This window comes from Pelodiscus sinensis, chromosome 16, assembly GCF_052426305.1.
Source record: "Pelodiscus sinensis isolate ZL-2025 chromosome 16, ASM5242630v1, whole genome shotgun sequence".
Taxonomy (NCBI): domain Eukaryota; kingdom Metazoa; phylum Chordata; order Testudines; family Trionychidae; genus Pelodiscus; species Pelodiscus sinensis.
The window spans coordinates 9,284,653-9,301,925 of NC_143067.1; the positions used below are offsets into that span (position 1 = coordinate 9,284,653).

At 41.5% G+C, this 17,273-nt stretch overlaps 1 protein-coding gene across 3 annotated transcripts in view; it reads right to left on the reverse strand.

Annotated features, from left to right (window-relative positions):
• CNOT6 (CCR4-NOT transcription complex subunit 6) overlaps positions 1-17,273 on the reverse strand; it is a 75,830-nt gene that overhangs the window by 31,905 nt on the left and 26,652 nt on the right. For all 3 annotated transcript variants that reach the window (XM_075900500.2, XM_075900499.2, XM_075900498.2), the window contains 2 exons: positions 7,399-7,512; positions 371-557 (listed from right to left, as the gene is read on the reverse strand). In XM_075900500.2, coding sequence (XP_075756615.1) covers positions 371-557; positions 7,399-7,510 — 299 coding nt within the window. In that variant the 5' untranslated portion in view covers positions 7,511-7,512. The remainder of the gene's footprint in view (positions 1-370; positions 558-7,398; positions 7,513-17,273) is intronic.

The window sequence follows — 17,273 nt, forward strand, 5'->3', positions numbered from 1 at the left end:
TTAACCTTTTGCTTATCAGTTAATCGACTATACTATTACATCCCTAGTATCAACAGTTCTTCAAGAGCATAACCCCTGCATAAAGGTTTGGGGATGCATTTGGAAGAGTGTGGATGTAAACAGGATTTAGAAATGTCATACAGGGCTGACTGCCACTATGCTCAGCTCTGTAGGAAGTCATTGTGCACTGGTGCATAAGGCAAGTAGGGATTAGTGCAAAAGATAAGTGTGCTAAGGCTGTGCAGTTACAACTCCAACCATTAGAAAAAACTCTTTATATTGACTTTGGTTAGCTACAGAATAGAAACATGCCAAAACCTGAAACATTCCTGTTGGGGTTGCAGATGAACATGAAATTAAATTTGCATACCTGAGTGACACCATGTTTCCGAGCTCTGCTGGTAAACTGCGGATTTTATTAGAGGACAGGTCCAGATATACCAGATTGTGAAGCTTGGCAATGTCTGAAGGAATACGGGATAAGGAATTGTCACTGAGATGCAAAGCTGTCAAATGGGTCAGTGACCACAAAGATGAACTTAAGCTTCTTACTTTCCCTGTAAGACAGAGATAGAGAGAAACACAGGAGTAAAATAAAAAGAACTTTGGACATTTGAAACATCTAGTTGTAGCATGCATAACATCTTGTGTAGATAGCCTTTAGAGTTTTCTGCAATATGGTTAAAAAATGAAAGATTACATAGAAGATACTCCCCTCTAATTGCATAACGTTTTGATCACGCAAATATATTTTCCTTTAAGTTTTGTTTCCTGGGATCTTTAGACATTTTTGAACTCATGCTTTGAGCCTTGAACATCCTCTTCCTTTCTAGAAGTTGGCTATATATTTGAGAGAGTTTGTGCATCTGTCTGTTTAAGAACTCCTCCTAAGTAGTAAGAGCTAGGAGCACCAAATTTGGCATGCAGTTTTCTCTTATCATAGCTCAACTCAAGGTAATGGTTTGGATGTGTAGGAAAATGGAATGTGCCTGGAATGGGACTGTTTCTCAGAAAGCCATACAAAAAGAAGAGAATAACCAGGCAGGTGAAAGGGGCTGGCTGGGGTGCACCTCACTATCCCCCTCAGTGCTAAACTGCCCACTAGGAGTCTAGTATTGCCCCGGCTCTGAGGCTCCCACTCCCCAGGCATACTTGGGGGGGAGCTCACCTGATTCATACCGGAACACTGCTACATCAGGGAGAGAGGGGAAGTGCATAGTTAGCTGCATTCTCCACTCTGGCTGGGGAGCGCAGGGGGTAGATGAACCTGGACCTACCCCAGCTGGTGTCTGTTGGAGCTGCAGCAACCATGGAAAGGCACTTCTCACCTGCTGCAGTGAGACACGGCTGGAGTAACTCCCCTCTCCCTGGCCTGCATACTAGGGATGTCAGATATCATGCAATTGAATAATCATGTAACTGCATCAAATTTTAGCAGTTACACAACTATTCAACAGTTGCTGGGGCTGGCAGTCAGTGCGCTCCCGGCCTCACTCCCGGAGAGACCCTGCCATCCACACTGTATCAGAGACTGCAACATGGAAGTGTGTGGGGAGAAGGCAGGTGGCTTCACAGGATCTGGTGCTGTAGAAAGCCAGCTTAAAAGGAGGCCCCTCAAGGGCACCAGCTCCTGCCTCCCCTCCCCATATTGCTGCCTCTGACACAGAGTAGGGATATTAAATTTAGTTTAATCAACTAGTTGATGGATTGCCCATCAACTAGTCGATAAGCAGGGGAGCTGCAGCAGGGTTAGCTCTACAATCAAATTCTGTACCTGCATGGAAACACTGTTGGTATGTCTAACAGGGTTCGAATTAGCGGGTCTAGTTAAGAGAGCTAATTCGAACTGAGAGGGGCACTCGGATCGATGCCGGTAGTCCTGCTTCCATGAGGAGTAAGGGAAGTCAAAGGAAGAGTGTTCTCCCTTTGACTTCCTGCAGTGAGCACAGCACCAAAAGTTGAATTGAGGTATTTCGACTTCTGCTACACAATTAACATAGCTGAAATTGTGTATCTTAACTCGACCTTGTCCCATAGTGTAGACATACTGATAATATGTTGATTAGTCCCCCAGGGTAAGTTAACAACTATTTAGAGAAATTGGACATACACAAATCCATGGGGCTGTCTTTAATGCATCGAGGGTGCTGAGGGAGTTGGCTGATCTGATTTTAGAGCCACTGACCATTCTTTGAAAACTCGTGGCGATTTGGGGAGGTCCCGGACAATTGGAAAAAGGCAAATCTAGTGCCCATCTCCAAAAAAAGGAAGAAGGACAATCCAAAGAACTATAGATCAGTCAGCCTCATTTCAGTCCCCAGAAAAATCATGGAGAGAATTCTCAAGGCATCCATTCTGAAGTGCTTGGAAGAGGAAAGTGATCAGGAATAGTCAACATGGATTCACTAAGGGCAAGTCATGCCTGACTAACCCGATTGCCTTCTGTGACAAGATAACTGGCTTTGTGGATATAGGGCAGGTGGTGGACATGATATACTTTGACTAGCAAAGCTTTTGACATGGTCTCCCACAGCATTCTTTCCCACAAGTTAAAGACATATGGATTGGATAAATGGACTGTAAAGTGGATAGAAAGCTGGCTAGACTGTTGGGCTCAACTGGCAGTGATCAACGGCTTGATATCCAGTTGGTGGTCAGTCTCAAGGAGAATGCCCCAAGAGTCGGTTCCAAGTCTGGTTTTGTTGAACATCTTTATTAATGACCTGGAAGAGGGGATGGATTGCACCCTCAGCACGTTTGCAGATGACACTAAGCTAGGGGGGCGAGGTAGATATGTTGGAGCAGTGGTTCCCAACCTTTTTTATACTGTGGACCAGCAAACCCAGTCAAAAACTTCTGATGGATCGTTAACATTTTATTTGCATATTCATTATGCAAATCCATTTACATATTTGCATAAAATCAAATCTCCCCCCTTCCCCCAAGCCACTGTAAACAGTTGGCTTTAGCTGCAGCAGCCACCCGCCACATAGTGATTGCTGGAGCTGAAGCCAGCTGTTGTGCGGTGACTCAGGGGGCCAGGATGTACCCCAACCCCGGCCTCCAGAGCCATTATGAACAGCCGCCTGCAGACACTGAAGCTGAAGCTAGCTGCTGGGAGGCAGGTCTGGGGGCCAGGGCCATGTGCAAGGCGTATACCCCAACCCCGGTCCCAGAGCAGCCAGCATGGGCATGGCCTGGCAATGTGCCATGGCCCGGCAGCCAGTGGTTTGCGGTTCAGCACCAATCTGCAGACCAGCAGTTGGTAACCACTGCGTTGGAGGGTAGCGATAGGGTCCAGGGCGACCAGGCCAAATAAGAGGATTGGGACAAAAGAAATCTGATGAGGTTCTATAAGGACAAGTGCAGAGTCCTGCATTTGGAACGGAAGAATCCCAAGCACAGTTACAGGCTGGGGACCAACTAGCTCAGCAGCAGTTTGGCAGAAAAGGACCAGGGGATTACAGTGGATGAGAAGCTGGATGGATACAAGTTAACAGTGTGCCCTTGTAGCCAAGAAGGCTAATGGCATATTAGGGTGCATTAGGAGGAGCACTGCCAGCAGATCTAGAGACATTTACTATAAGGTGGGTGCATAACTGGCTGTAAAACCTCTTTCAGAGAGTAATTCAGTCATGCTGGAAGGGCATAATAAGTGGGGTTCCGCAAGTTCTGGGACCAGTTCATCGACGATTTAGATCATGGCATAGAAAGTATGCTTATTATGTTTACAGATGATACCAAGCTGAGAGGGGTTGCAAGTGCTTTGGAGGATAGGGTCATAATTCAAAATGATCTGGACAAACTGGAGAAATGGTCTGAGGTAAATGGGATGAAGTTTAATAAGAACAAATGCAAAGTACTCCACATAGGAAGGAACAATCCGTTTCACACAAACAGAAAGGGAAGTGACCGTCTAGGAAAGAGTTCTGCAGAAAAGAATCTAGGGGTCATAGTGGTCTACAATCTAAATATGAGTCAACAGTGTGACACTGTTGCAAAAAAAGTAAACATGATTTTGGGATGCATTAACAGGAGTGTTGTGAGCAAGACACGAGAAGTCATTTTTCTGCTCTCTGCTGCATTCATTATGCCTCAGTTGGAGTATTGTGTCCAGTTCTGGGCACCACATTTCAAGAAAGATGTGGAAAAATTGGAGAAGGTCCAGAGAAGAGGAACAAAAATGGTTAAAGGTCTAGAAAACGAGCTATTGAGGCAAGCTGAAGGAACTGGGCTTGTTTAGTTTGGAAAAGAGAAGACCTAGCAGAGACATGATAGGAGTTTTCAGGTTACTAAGAGGAAGGGGGGGGATTGTTCTACTTGGCCTCTGATGATAGGACAAGAAGCAATGGGCTTAAACTGCAGCAAGAACATTTTAGTTTGGACATTAGGAAAAACTTCCTAACTGTCAGGGTGGTTAAAGACTGGAATAAATGGCCTAAGGAAGTTATGGCATCTCCATCACTGGTGATATTTAAGATGTCTGTCTAACCTACTCTATCAGGGATGATAAGGACCATGCTTGATCCTGACATGAGGGCAGAAGACTAGACTTGATATCTCAAGGTCCCTTCCAGTTCTAGTAGTCTATGATTCTAAGTGATTATTCCCCTTTATCTGTCACTGGTGAGGCCATATCTGGAGTCTTGTGTCCAATTCTGGTCTCCCCCCATTACAGAAAAGATGTGGACACATTGAAGAGGGTCCAGAAGAGGGCAACGAAAAAGATTGGGAGGCTGGAGCTGAGGACAAGCTGAGGGATTTGGTCTTGTTTAGTCTGCAAAAGAGAAGAATGAGGAGGGATTTGATAGCAGCCTTCAACTTCCTGAAGGGAGGTTCCAAAGAGGATTGAGAAAGTCTGTTCTCAGTAGTGACAGATTGCAGAACAAGGAGCTATGGTCTCAAGTAGCAGTGGTGGGAAGTCTAGGTTGGATATTAGTAAAAACTATTTTATTAGAAGGGTGGTGATGCACTAGAATGGGTTCCCAAGGGAGGTGGCAGAAGTTGGGTTTTTACAGGACAAAGTCCTGGCTGGGATGATTTAGTTGGGATTGGTCCTGCATTGGGCAGAGGGTTGGACTCTGATCTCCTGAGGTCTCTTCCAACCCTATAATTCTATGATTTTAAATTCAGTACACACCTGAAGGAAAGACCAAACACTAAAGCACTGATATGGGCCTACCATATTTGGAGTCCTGGGTTCTACTGCTAAATGTGCCTGTGGTGACCTTCTACAATGTCTTAATACATTTGTAATATGCAGTGACAGCTCATTTCTCTCCACCATCGACTGGGGTTCCTAGCCCTGGTTAATAACAGTCATGAAGTGCATGGAATATAAACCACAATTAGTACAGGTGAGATTTCAACTCATGGTCTCCCCTTGATCAACTGAGAATTTTCCCTTATGCTACAAGGTACTGATGAGACAGTGTCACACATACAGGGCTTGTCTCCAGATATATTTTATGTGCATATATATCTATATATAAATAAAAGCTTGAATTTACTGATTGTCAATTAACTCTAAGGAATTAAAACGTATGTAAAGGCTAGCCTGGATCCTGCTACATTGTTCTAGACTACAAATGTTTGTAGTGTACTGTAGGCTGATCTCTAATGGAAAAAACTGTAGTGTAGTTGTCAGGTTACCGGAGTTTAAGGGAAGCAGCCAGGTCACTGCTGCGCCAATGGGGGCGGGGTGTTTGCCCCAAAAGAGGGTACAAAGAGGGCCATGTGAGGTGTCAAATGAAAGCTTACTATCTACTGAGTCTATATATTCTATTCATGTAATTGTATAATATCTGTGTGTGGTGCTATAAACATGTACTCTGTATGGATACTAGAAGTTTTTCTGTATGTGGTTGAGCAATGGGCTCAGCCTATGAACATGCTAATTAGCAAGGCTCCAGGGACAATAGATCTCTTAAGTACCAGAGACTCACCTGGGAAGGAATCTAGGTGCTTGGCCAGAGACCATGTGACTCTCTCCAGCTTGGAAGAAACCAGGGGGAGATATAAATATGCCACGTGGCATCCTCAAATTATACAAGGGGAGGAAGGGGGAATAAAAAGGGGAGGGTGATAATTTTGGAGTAGTTGTACCAAACCAGCATGAAAAATTCAAACAGAATTCAAAGTATACATTGTTTTGTTTTTTGCCTTTTTATAAAACAAAGGTTTAAAGCTCCTGTTAAATTAAAGCCTTCTACATCAACATTAACTAACCTATTATGACAAGCTCAGATGTAGTAATTGTACATCTTTATAGTACCTTTCATTCTAAGAGATCCCAAAGTGCTTTACAAATCTACAGTAAAAAGGTATTATTAATTTGGTGGCAGTCTGTCCATACATCCCTTACTCAGGAAAACAATCATATATTAAAGTGCTTTTCTGAATCAGGTCCTCAAACACCTAGTCATACATGTGTACAACAACAAACTTCAAGCAAGGGATGTAGGTCTTTTAACTGGAAATATCAAGTATGTACCGGAATACCTCTTCAGCCATTCAATTGCAGCAATTGTGCCCTGTCAAACAGCACAGTCACAAAGCAGTTTAGGAGAGGAAACAAATCCTAATTTAGCTTACCTAAAATACAGGCAGGTAGAACGCAACTGCCCAATTTTGGTCAGTGCATCAGATTTAAATACCTTTAACACCTATGTGAAGTGCCCAGAAATTTTTAATGGCCCAAAGTGGTCAACACCTTTGTTTTTATCTCCTATTTGTAAGGGAAATCTACTGCTACACAATATTTCCCAATGCCATGTTGGGCATCAATTTACTAGCAAGAACTCCTTGGTGTTCTTTAAATTTCTTATTCAAATAAGCAAGTGCCTATGTAATTCAACCCTGCTTACTTGTGAGGGATTGTCTACAGCAGGGCTACTCAACTTTGGAAACCCCAAGGGACAAAATGATAGTCAAAGCACATGCCAAGGGCGGCAACTTAAGGGTGATTGCATGTCCGTGCAAATATATATGCAAATAGCTTCTTTCACACCGACGAGGCATGAATAACAAAGCACTGCCCACAATGCCCCGGTGTTCCCAGCACCTCCTCTCTGGTGGCGAGAACACTAACACCCTGTACCCTTCTGTTCCCGCTTGGGTCTTTCAATGCTCACCCTGCCTGGGAGATGCCTCGCCATTGCGAAGCATGTTCCTGGTAGAGGCCATGTTCAAAGGATCCCACCCACAGGCTGCATGTTGAGCCCCATGTAAACCCAAACCACACTGTAGGCCACAAACAAATGGGCTGCAGGCAGTCCATGGGCCGTGTATTGAGTTGCGCTGGTCTACAGGATAAAAGTTTATCTGATGCCTAGTATTGGAATTCCAATTTTAAATCAAATCATTTCACCACATAACCAGTATTCCTCCATTTCTTACCACTTATTTCCAACTCCGCCCAATTTGATTTCTTTCCATTGGCTGCTTCCTCTGAGGACATAATTGTGTACATCCTCCGTGGATCAGGTGGATCGTACTTTTCTTTGGGCATTCCTGTTGAAAAGCACAGAAAAATACCACTTTGTTACATTATTCCATTTAACAAACATATTATCTTTGTTCTAAAGAACATTCCTCGTTTCAAGAGCTACTTTAATACAGAGAATATGTCCTGATATTTAGATAATACATGTAATTATTTCATCTGGGACAAATCTTACTGTGTCATGTCACAAACCAAGGGGGAGAAAAAGTGTTGCCAGAAAGAACACAGGCGATTACAACCTAGAACAATAGCAAAAGGTGGCCCAGTCTACACATCCAGTCTGCACATCCTTATTATGGATGCTCTGAAATCAGATGAAGAATGTCCGATATTGATTTAACTTAATTAGTTAACAAAACTGATTATACAGCTGCCCCCGAGTTGCGAACGGTTGAGTTACGACAGTTCGCACTTACGACCAAAGCTCCCATGGAGCAGTCGTAAAGACGATCCCCGAGTTACGAACGCAACCCATGCTTACGAACAATGCGGTCGCGTGTAACTCAATGGGGTCCGAGTTACGAACAGCTCGGGTTACGGCCAAGTGTTTGGTCCGTAACTCGTTCGTAACTCGGAGAGAGGCGGTACAGTAAAAGCTCTGTTATCCAACATGTCTGCGGAATGGGGAGTGCCAGTTAATCAAATATTCTTCTTAACAGAGTTATACTTTACCAATGGAATACCATTTTTCAAGGAATTAGAGTACAATTAAATGAATAAAATATAAAATAGTATAGAGGTACGCTCAAATCCAGTATAAGTGCTGTACTGCAGAGGGGTGGTTTCTTGAAGCACTTAGGTATATACACGTAAAGTTTTCTATATAGTAGGTTATGACACCTCATATCCCTATGGGCAGCACATGGTGTTCAACTAGATTACTAACAATACACTTAACACAAACTATACAGAAGATAATTTAATATTTCTTTAATAATTCAGAAGGTACTTCAGGATCTTGCAGGGCCTCAGGGTCATCATTATCAACATCAATTATCATTGTAGATGTAGAAGGTGTAGGAGATTGGGCTGAATAGGTAATCACCCAATGACATATCCTGAAAGCTACTTTTTTGACTAAATCCCTGATATTAGCTTGCTGACTTGTCTTCTGCCTCTTTTCCATAAAAATAGAGCACAGAATATTCAACTGCATAATGTGCTGGGCAGTATACCAGTCCCAGTTATTAGACTGAAGATTTGTATTTGAAGATATCAGAAATGCTGTTTAATTGAGTGCTAGATAACAGAGCTTTTATAGTATTTAGTTAACAAGTGATGCAATTTTTGTGCTTACACCAGGCCTGCTAAGGATGTGGGGGTTTACAAAGATGAACCAGTGTTCAGGAGCTATCGTACCACATGCTAACCCTCCCGTCAAACCCACAAAGCCTGCTAGAGCCTGGGTATTGCTAGAATGCAGTGAAACGGTCTTGTTACAGAAGGCAGGATTAGAAAGTTCCTCGGTATTTTGGCTTGTATAAATAGAAATATGTTTAAACAAGACAACTCAAAAATAGTCATCTTGTTCTCTCAGGTTTAACAACTACTAAGCACATATAGCTGAGATAACTGATGCCAATATCTCCTCCTTTTACTCACTTCCTTTTTTTAATTATATCACTATACTCTTTTAAAGACTGCTTTAAAGCAGCCTGCTTTAACATTTGTTAAAGTATTAAGTAGCCCACCCAAAAAAGGGGGGGGGGGGAGACACATTCAAACAGTGTTATATTATGCAATTTTCAGAGCTGGCTGATAGACCATTTATGAAGATGCTTGCACTTACTCATTTTCAAGAACTATTAGCAACAACAGTTTCTCATAATAATTATTAATTGGAATGGAATGAGAATCATTAATACACAAGTTACCAGAATGCTATTTTCTCTGCACATTTAGAAATAACCACAGTACCCATCCATGCCAGAGAAGGGGTAAGTTTTTTCTCCTTTTAAATTCATTTATGTTTGCAAAAGTACCTTTTGAAATCTGAACCATTACATATTGCCTGCCTGAATATGAAAAGATAATTAATGATGACACAGGAGTTCTTCCATCCATCTCAACAGGTATTAATCCTGAAAATTGTCAACAGATTTTTTTTTTAAATCCAACACTAGCTGCATCACTCCTCATTACACACAAATCTCTCTAGGGTGTTTATCCATTTTCATTACATCCTCTGGTATGTACTGAGGACAGGACTGTAGGTAAGCTGTTTGCTGACAAGAACTGATGCATTAAAGAACACTTATTCCCTCCACAAATATCAAACTATTAGGGTCCCCTTCACAATCCCTCCCCCAAAAAGGAAGGAAAGAGAAGCACATCCTCTTTGGTTTCAAAATCCCACACTACATCCTAGATTTATCTAACTCTTGCCCAGATCCTGGTCCCCAGAAAGGTACACATTCCTTTTTTTGTAAAATCAGATCAGTCCTAGCATTCTAGCTTATTTTATTACCAAAACAAGCTGCACAAATATTTAACTGATTTCAGTTAAAAAGATACTTTCTAATGTTACTTGAAATTTATGCAGAAGTTCCAAGGTGCAGCAAAATTGTCCATGGCACCCTGCATAAATCAGGTCAAGTAGTTTCACGGAGAATTAATGTACCACCTCTCTCAATGAGCATGCATCCATTCCTTGCAACATCATTATTAAATAGTTAACTGCCCGTAGTACTCTGCTCTTTTACAACATAAAAACATAGCAGTTTCTGCCTCAAGAAGCCCATCATCTAAACCAGGGGTGGGGAACCTTTGGCCCTCGGGCTGAATCCAGTGCATGGCTTGTGTTGATCTAGCTAGTGAGGCTTGGGGCTCGGCATCCCCGCACACCCAGCAGCGTGAGCCAGCAATGGTACTCCAGACAAACGGGGGACACTGTGGCTGGAATGCCAGCACTGGGTCCCGGCTACACGTGGGGAGAAACCCTGACCTTCAAGCACCCAATAAGGGCAAGCTGGGGCCACATCCAGCCTGCAGGCTCTGTGCGTTACAGGGAAGTATTCCCGGCAGGCACCACCTCTGTAATTCCCATTTAAAAGCTGGCTCCCCACAAGCACCAGCTCCTACCGCTCCCTTCCCCCCCATATGTAAATATGTATCAGATGAAATTTTCAGCTGATACACATTTACACAAATAAATGCATTTTAACGTCCCTAGTCATGACCCACCTCAGGCCTTTGCAAGTCTGAAGTCCAAGCCCCAAGCTCCACTACCCAGAGCTAAGCTTACATGCCTGCCCCCCGCTTCTCCCTCCCTCCCCCCCACACACACACCAGAAGCCCCTGGGCTTCAGCTTTGGCCCCTCTACCTGGAGTAGCGGGATTCATGAAGGCTCAGGTTTTGGTTCCCCCTTCAGGGATCATGTAGTATTTTGTGTTCTCAGAAAGGGATCACAGTGCAATGAAGTTTGAGAACCACTGTACTAGACAATGATTCTTCAACCTACTTTTATCTTCTTTCACTCAGCAAGTAAGACCCCAAAATCCTGGTAAAGCGTCTAGTACATAAAGAATCCAGCTATTGGAGAGTCTGCAGCAGCAGAAGACTCTCTTGAACCTTTTGTTCTACTTGATAATGATCCAACCAGGGAGATTGATGCATGTTCATTTTCATCATATGGAGTTAGAGTACACCAGCAGAAGGTTGATTTTCTTTTTTGGTGGTCCCTCAGATTTTGGAAGGTACTTCAGATTCTTAAACCTTGCCTTGAGTAATGTTGCTATCTTTAGAAATCCCACATTGGTACCTTCTTTGCATTTTGTCAAATTGACTGTGAAAGCATTCTTACAACAAACATGTGCAAGGCCATCATCCAAGCCTGTTATCACATGAAATGTATTGCAGAATGCGGGTAAAACAGAGCAGGAGACATACAATTCTCCCTCAAGAAATTCAGTCACAAATTTAATGAATGCATATTTTTAAAGCACATCATCAGCATAGAAGCATGTCCTCTGGGTAGCCGAAGCGTGAAAGGGGCATATGAATGTCTGGCATAGCTGAACATAAATACCTTGCAATGTCAGCTACAAAAGTGCCATGTGAACACCTGCTCTCACTTTCTAGTGATGCTGTAAATTAGAAGCAGGAAGCAGTACCTTCCGTCAACGTAAACAAACTTCTTTGTCTTAGCGATTGGCAGAACATGAAATAGGACTGAGCAGACATATAGGCTGTAAAATTTGTCATTGTTTTGTTTATGGCAGCAGTTATGTAACAAAAAAAAAAATCTACAACTGAAAGCTACCTTTTCCTGGTTAAAAGACTGCACACTTCAGTATTGTGTGAGGAACTGAAAACTGATTATCTTTTGTTTATCATTTTTATAGTGATAGACCCTTCCCCTTGATCACTGTTTTTGGTTAACGCACTATTTATTTTGGAATTCTAAAAAACAAATGCTTGGCTGTTTTGTTGTTGTTATATATAGCTATCTAGGAGTTTAGTTTATATCAGCTTATTATCGGATATCTGCTTAGCAAACCTATGAATAAAATAACTTCTAAACATGGTGTTAAGATGAAGAGGGTATAATTGTACTTGTTTTATTAAATAAAATTATTTAAAAAAATTGAACTATTGATAACATTTGGGGGGGGAATCCTCAAATTTTGATATTAACCATCTCATGTGTCAAGGACTGAAATCTGGCATACAAGTTATTTATTCAAACCAAGATCTTTTACAATCTTTCTGCCCATCCCCAGAAACACGCAAATTATATACACACACACATCCATCATGGGGGCGGGGGGGAAGTTACAAACCTTAGGTTTGCTCCTTAACGTTTATTAAACATGTTAGAATATTTAAATAAAGGAAACTGCTAACAAGGCAATAATATATTAGTAAATTCTATCTGTATAGTACATTAGTTGAGTGGTCAGTTAACATACTGAATTTTCAAAACAAAACTATAAGAGCCCTTTACAGTGAATAAATCTCTCTTTCTTAAGGAAATGCCTTCTGAGGTATTAAGATCTGATAAGTCACAAAGTTGCCAAAAATGTTTCAAATATATGAAAAAATTAAAATTTATGTTGTTATTGTAGAAGTATGTATTTCTAAGTATTTCTTAGTTGTCTGAGATAAGGCAATGCATAAAGAACCACACTGATGATTTGTTCAAAATTAAGTTTAGAAGTTAATTCATTTAGATCATGGGTTCCCAAACTGGGGGGCATGAAGAAATCCCAGGGGGGTGCGAGGTGACCCAGCCACATACACCCTGGTCAATCCCACCCCAAGTTTTGCTGCTTATTTTGGGGAGGGAGGGTTTCTCAAAAATCAAAAAGGGGGCATGATGCCAAAAAGTTTGGGAACCACTGATTTTAGATGTTACTAATCTGAGGAAAAAAATCACAGACTGTGAACAAGGATGTTATACTGACCTTGTACCCCCCACAATTCTCAGTATTACATTAGCTGAATACAGAATTATTCGATAATAAGTCTTAACATCCTTCCACAAAAACAGTAAGTCTTAAAGGAAATTTTAACATATGACCAACTATTATGACCTAGCAAAGTAATACATAGTATTAAAGGTAATTGAAATTATTTTTGTTAAATAAAAATAAATGTTCTGTGATGAGAAGCATGTAAAGGCACTGGCATATGACAACATAGTTACCACTGAACAAATCTATCTACAAGAACGAGAAAAGTCCATTATCCTTTACACAAATTCTGTGGGGCTGTAACTTTTAAAAATTCTCATTTAGTATTCCTTAAAATGGGATGGAATTTTTCAGACAGTGTAAAACTGAAGTGATGTTTATGTAATCATTACTGTCAATGTTGTTCACTGAAATGAAATAATTAAAATCTAACATGGGAACTCAATAGTCCCTTGCTAAAAAATAAACGTGAGGTGAAAGTTGCTCAGTCAAACAACCTTTTAGTTATTATATTCAGTGTAGTAAACCCAGGGCCTAACACTAATCAAAAAAACTTTAAATGTCAAAAAGTTATAAATGTTATGCCTTTCAAGTATACAAGTACAATATGAAACATTCTAACACTTTATTTAAAAGATTACTTCACATTGCATGAGGCTTTGTCTATAATAGCTCTTTCATCATTTTGTTGTTCAGAGGTATGAAAAACAGCTCTCCGTACAACAAAAAAATTAACAACAAGCGTGAGTGTGGACTGTGCTTTATCAGAGGACCATATTCCCAGAGATGCTACTGCCCCTCACTGGAGATGGTTTTATTTTGGTTCCCAGGAGTGCTCTTTCCCAGTGATAATGAACAGCTAAACATCACACCTTACAATGGCATGGATGCCATTGCAAGGTTTTCAGTGTAGTCACAGTCTAAAAATATTAAAACAGCAAAGCAGTTTCACACAAAACTAGCACTCTTCCTCTTTACCAAAGTATTTTATTTGTATTTTATTTATCAATTTATCCTAAAGGGTTATTTAAGCCAGTTTGGCTTCTCCAATGAGACTGAGATTTTGTATCACTGATTCCACAGAAAACACGCTCAGTTTACAAGAAAGAGAGGAAGGTTAAGGTGGAGATGTGCAAGCTAAAATATGCTTTCGTTCATGGCACCTCTCCCACCACATTTCCTGCTGTGGGTATGCACAGGTGTAACTGACTAGTCTTATATCCGGAACTTGTTTATAAATAAGTCTATTGATGCATGAGAATGAATAGAAACTAGATCATTCTCTTGTACCTACAGGCACTAAGTAAGGCTAAGAGGATGAAAAATTACTCACTTATATGCTTAATTTAATGGATAAACCAAAACAATACACACACACCAAGCAGATCTTCTAAACAAAGAGATGTCATTCTTATTGTCCATAGTGAATTTTCAGAATTGTACTTTTTATCTAAAGAGGACTAGAATCCTGACTGTTAATGTTCTAATTTTAAACTAAGTCAATTTCAAATAAATGGTGCCTTTCCAACAAACTGCCCTCCTTGTACCTAGGTTTTTCTGACCACAGCTAATGTGTTATTTAAAATTTTATAGCTCAGTGTACCAAAATATCTATTTGGCAGCTTGAGATTCTTAGCAACTTGTCAACAGATGTATAGTTTGAGGTTTTGATAATCTTATGCTTTGCACATGTGACCTTGAATTGTATGCCAGGTGTATTTCTACACATACTATATATTACAGGGATAGGGTACCTTGTTCTATAGTTGTAAAATCTTTAAACATCTTTGCTTGTCTGTAGAAATCAATTACATAATTCAAGGAATTTTTTTTAGCAGAGCCACACTAAGCTACCTATCTTGTTAGCACTAAAGAATTAAATAGGGGTCACTGTAGTGAGAGCTTACTATTCATTTTTACAAAATATACATCACAGTACAGTTACTAATACTTTAAAAATCTCAGTGAAACTAATTTACAATTATCAAAATAGAACAGTTTGTCAATATAAAATGCATTCTTTGCCTGATGTTTCACTTGATCATTTGAAATGGTTCTATTTATTACTGTAGAACCTTGTTTATTCTCTCTCACACTCACGCAAATATACATATTACACTCCCACAAAAATACTAAAAGAACATTTGAGTTGCCAAGTCAAACACTCAATTTAGGAAATGTTAGAATTAAGAACGTCCATGCAACCTTTACTTGGACCAGTTATGTAACGTGCTATCTTGGAAGTTATCTACTATATATTTGAGTGTGCCTGTCAGTCCAGTCGTCCGTTTGTTCAAGAACTCCTCCTAAACTGTAAGAGGTAGGAATGCCAAATTTGATATACAGCTTCCTCTTATAACTTAAAGCAGGGTAAAGGTTTGGCCGTGTCAGGAAAACAGGATGTGCCTAAAACAGGACTGTTTCTCAGAAAGTCATACAAAAAAGAGAGAGAATCACCAGCCAAGTAAAAGGAGCTGGCTGGGGCGCACACACACCCCCAATGTGGGTCTGCCCTAGCCCCGAGCCTTCCACACACACACCTCAGCACCATTTAGGGAAGGTGGAGTAGAAGATGCTCCCCTCGCATCCCCAATTTGTATAGGAGCATTGCTGACTTCTCCCCTTCGCCAGGCAGCAAGGGGAAAGTGAACAGTTGCTGCATTCTTCACTGTGGCACACAGGTGGCAGACAAACTTGGACCTGCCCCAGTTGAGGGACATGTACCCCTCCCACACTGTGCCTGCTGGTGCTGCAGTGACTATTGAGAGACGCTTTCCACCTGGCTCTAAGCTGCTACGATGAGAGGGGGCTGGGGAAATCCTCTGTCCCCAGAGCAGCCTGCATACTGAACCCCTCATCCCTAGCCCCACCTCAGAGCAATGATTTAAATTAAGCATGTACAGTTTCATTTTATTTTCCAAAGACAAAAATTAATTGAGTTAAGGATCCAAGAAACACCAAGTAAATCTTCTAGTTTATTCATAAGGAATATCATACAAAATATCTACAAAAGATTTGTAATTTGGCAAGACCCAATCCTGATGATGTGCATGTATGGGTAATATTTAAGGAATACTATATTTATGTTCAAAATATGCTTTATGGACTAGGAATAGAAATTAGTCACCAGAAGGTGATGTATCCTCAGGGATGGGCCGTTCAAGCAAGAATGAGTTGTCACTCCTCCTTTATCAGCAGGTGAGGTAACGCAAGGCTCAAAGGACTAGCTTTGCTTCCTCTCAAAACTATGCATGGAAAACCATCAGGGGCACAACTGAGTGATTAAAACCTCTTGCAGGTGAAAAGGGAACATTACAGACAGAACTTCATACTGACTGTGAATAGAACCCAAAGGCTACTTCAGAATAGAACCAAAGGCTTCTTGCAGTATTACACAGAAGGGACAGAAGCACTATGGAGCCATTCATTAGGTATACACAAGAGCAGGTTAGACAGTCATCTGTCAGGGATGATCTAGACCGGGGTGGGCAATAACTGTTGATCGGGGGGCCACTCCAAGGGCTGCACTCTTCCAAGATATTAATGGAGATGGTGTGGGATCTGGGAAGGAGTTTGTGTGAAGGAGGCAGTTGAGACCTGGAACAGGGGTAGAGGAGGGGGGTGCAAGGTCTGCGAGGAGTTATGGGTACAGAAGGGGGACAAAGAGTTGGGGGAGGGCTAGGTGCCAGAGGCAGGCTGTGGCTGGAAAACACTTACTTAGGAAGCTCCTGGCCAGCAGTCCTGCCTGTCCCTGTCTTCATTGCCTCTGCACCAGCTGACTCTGAATGCTGCGAACCCAGAATGGGGAGGGGTAAATCATGTGCTGCCTGTCCTGCCAACAAGCAGCTCACATTGTCTGGAAACCGGCCAATGGGAGCTGTAAGATTTTGCAGCAGCAGTGGAATCCTCTCTTCCCCTCTCCTGGCTCACAGCATTCAGAGAGCTGCCCTGAGCACAAGGTGGGGGTGGGGTAGCCAGAGAGCCTGGTGGAGGTACCAGCAAGCTGGATTCAGTACACAAGCTGTATTTTGCCCACTCCTGCTTGGTTCTGCCATGAGGGCAGGGGACTGGATTTGATGACCTCTCAAGGTCCCTTCCAGTTCTAGTATTCTATGATTCACTAAGGAAATGTCATGGGGAATCTGGATGCTTTTATGAAGTTTTGGGTCTTGCTCTGCAAAACACTAAAGTTCTAGGGGAAAGCATACTTTATTAACTATTGGTAAGTGTAGACACAGGTTTGCAGCCTATGATGTTTTTACTGAACGCTTCTGTTTCCATTCATTTTCTTTCATTTCTAGTTAAATTTTTATTGGCTCTTATAATAAAACAGTAGGTGGTTTACTTATGTGCT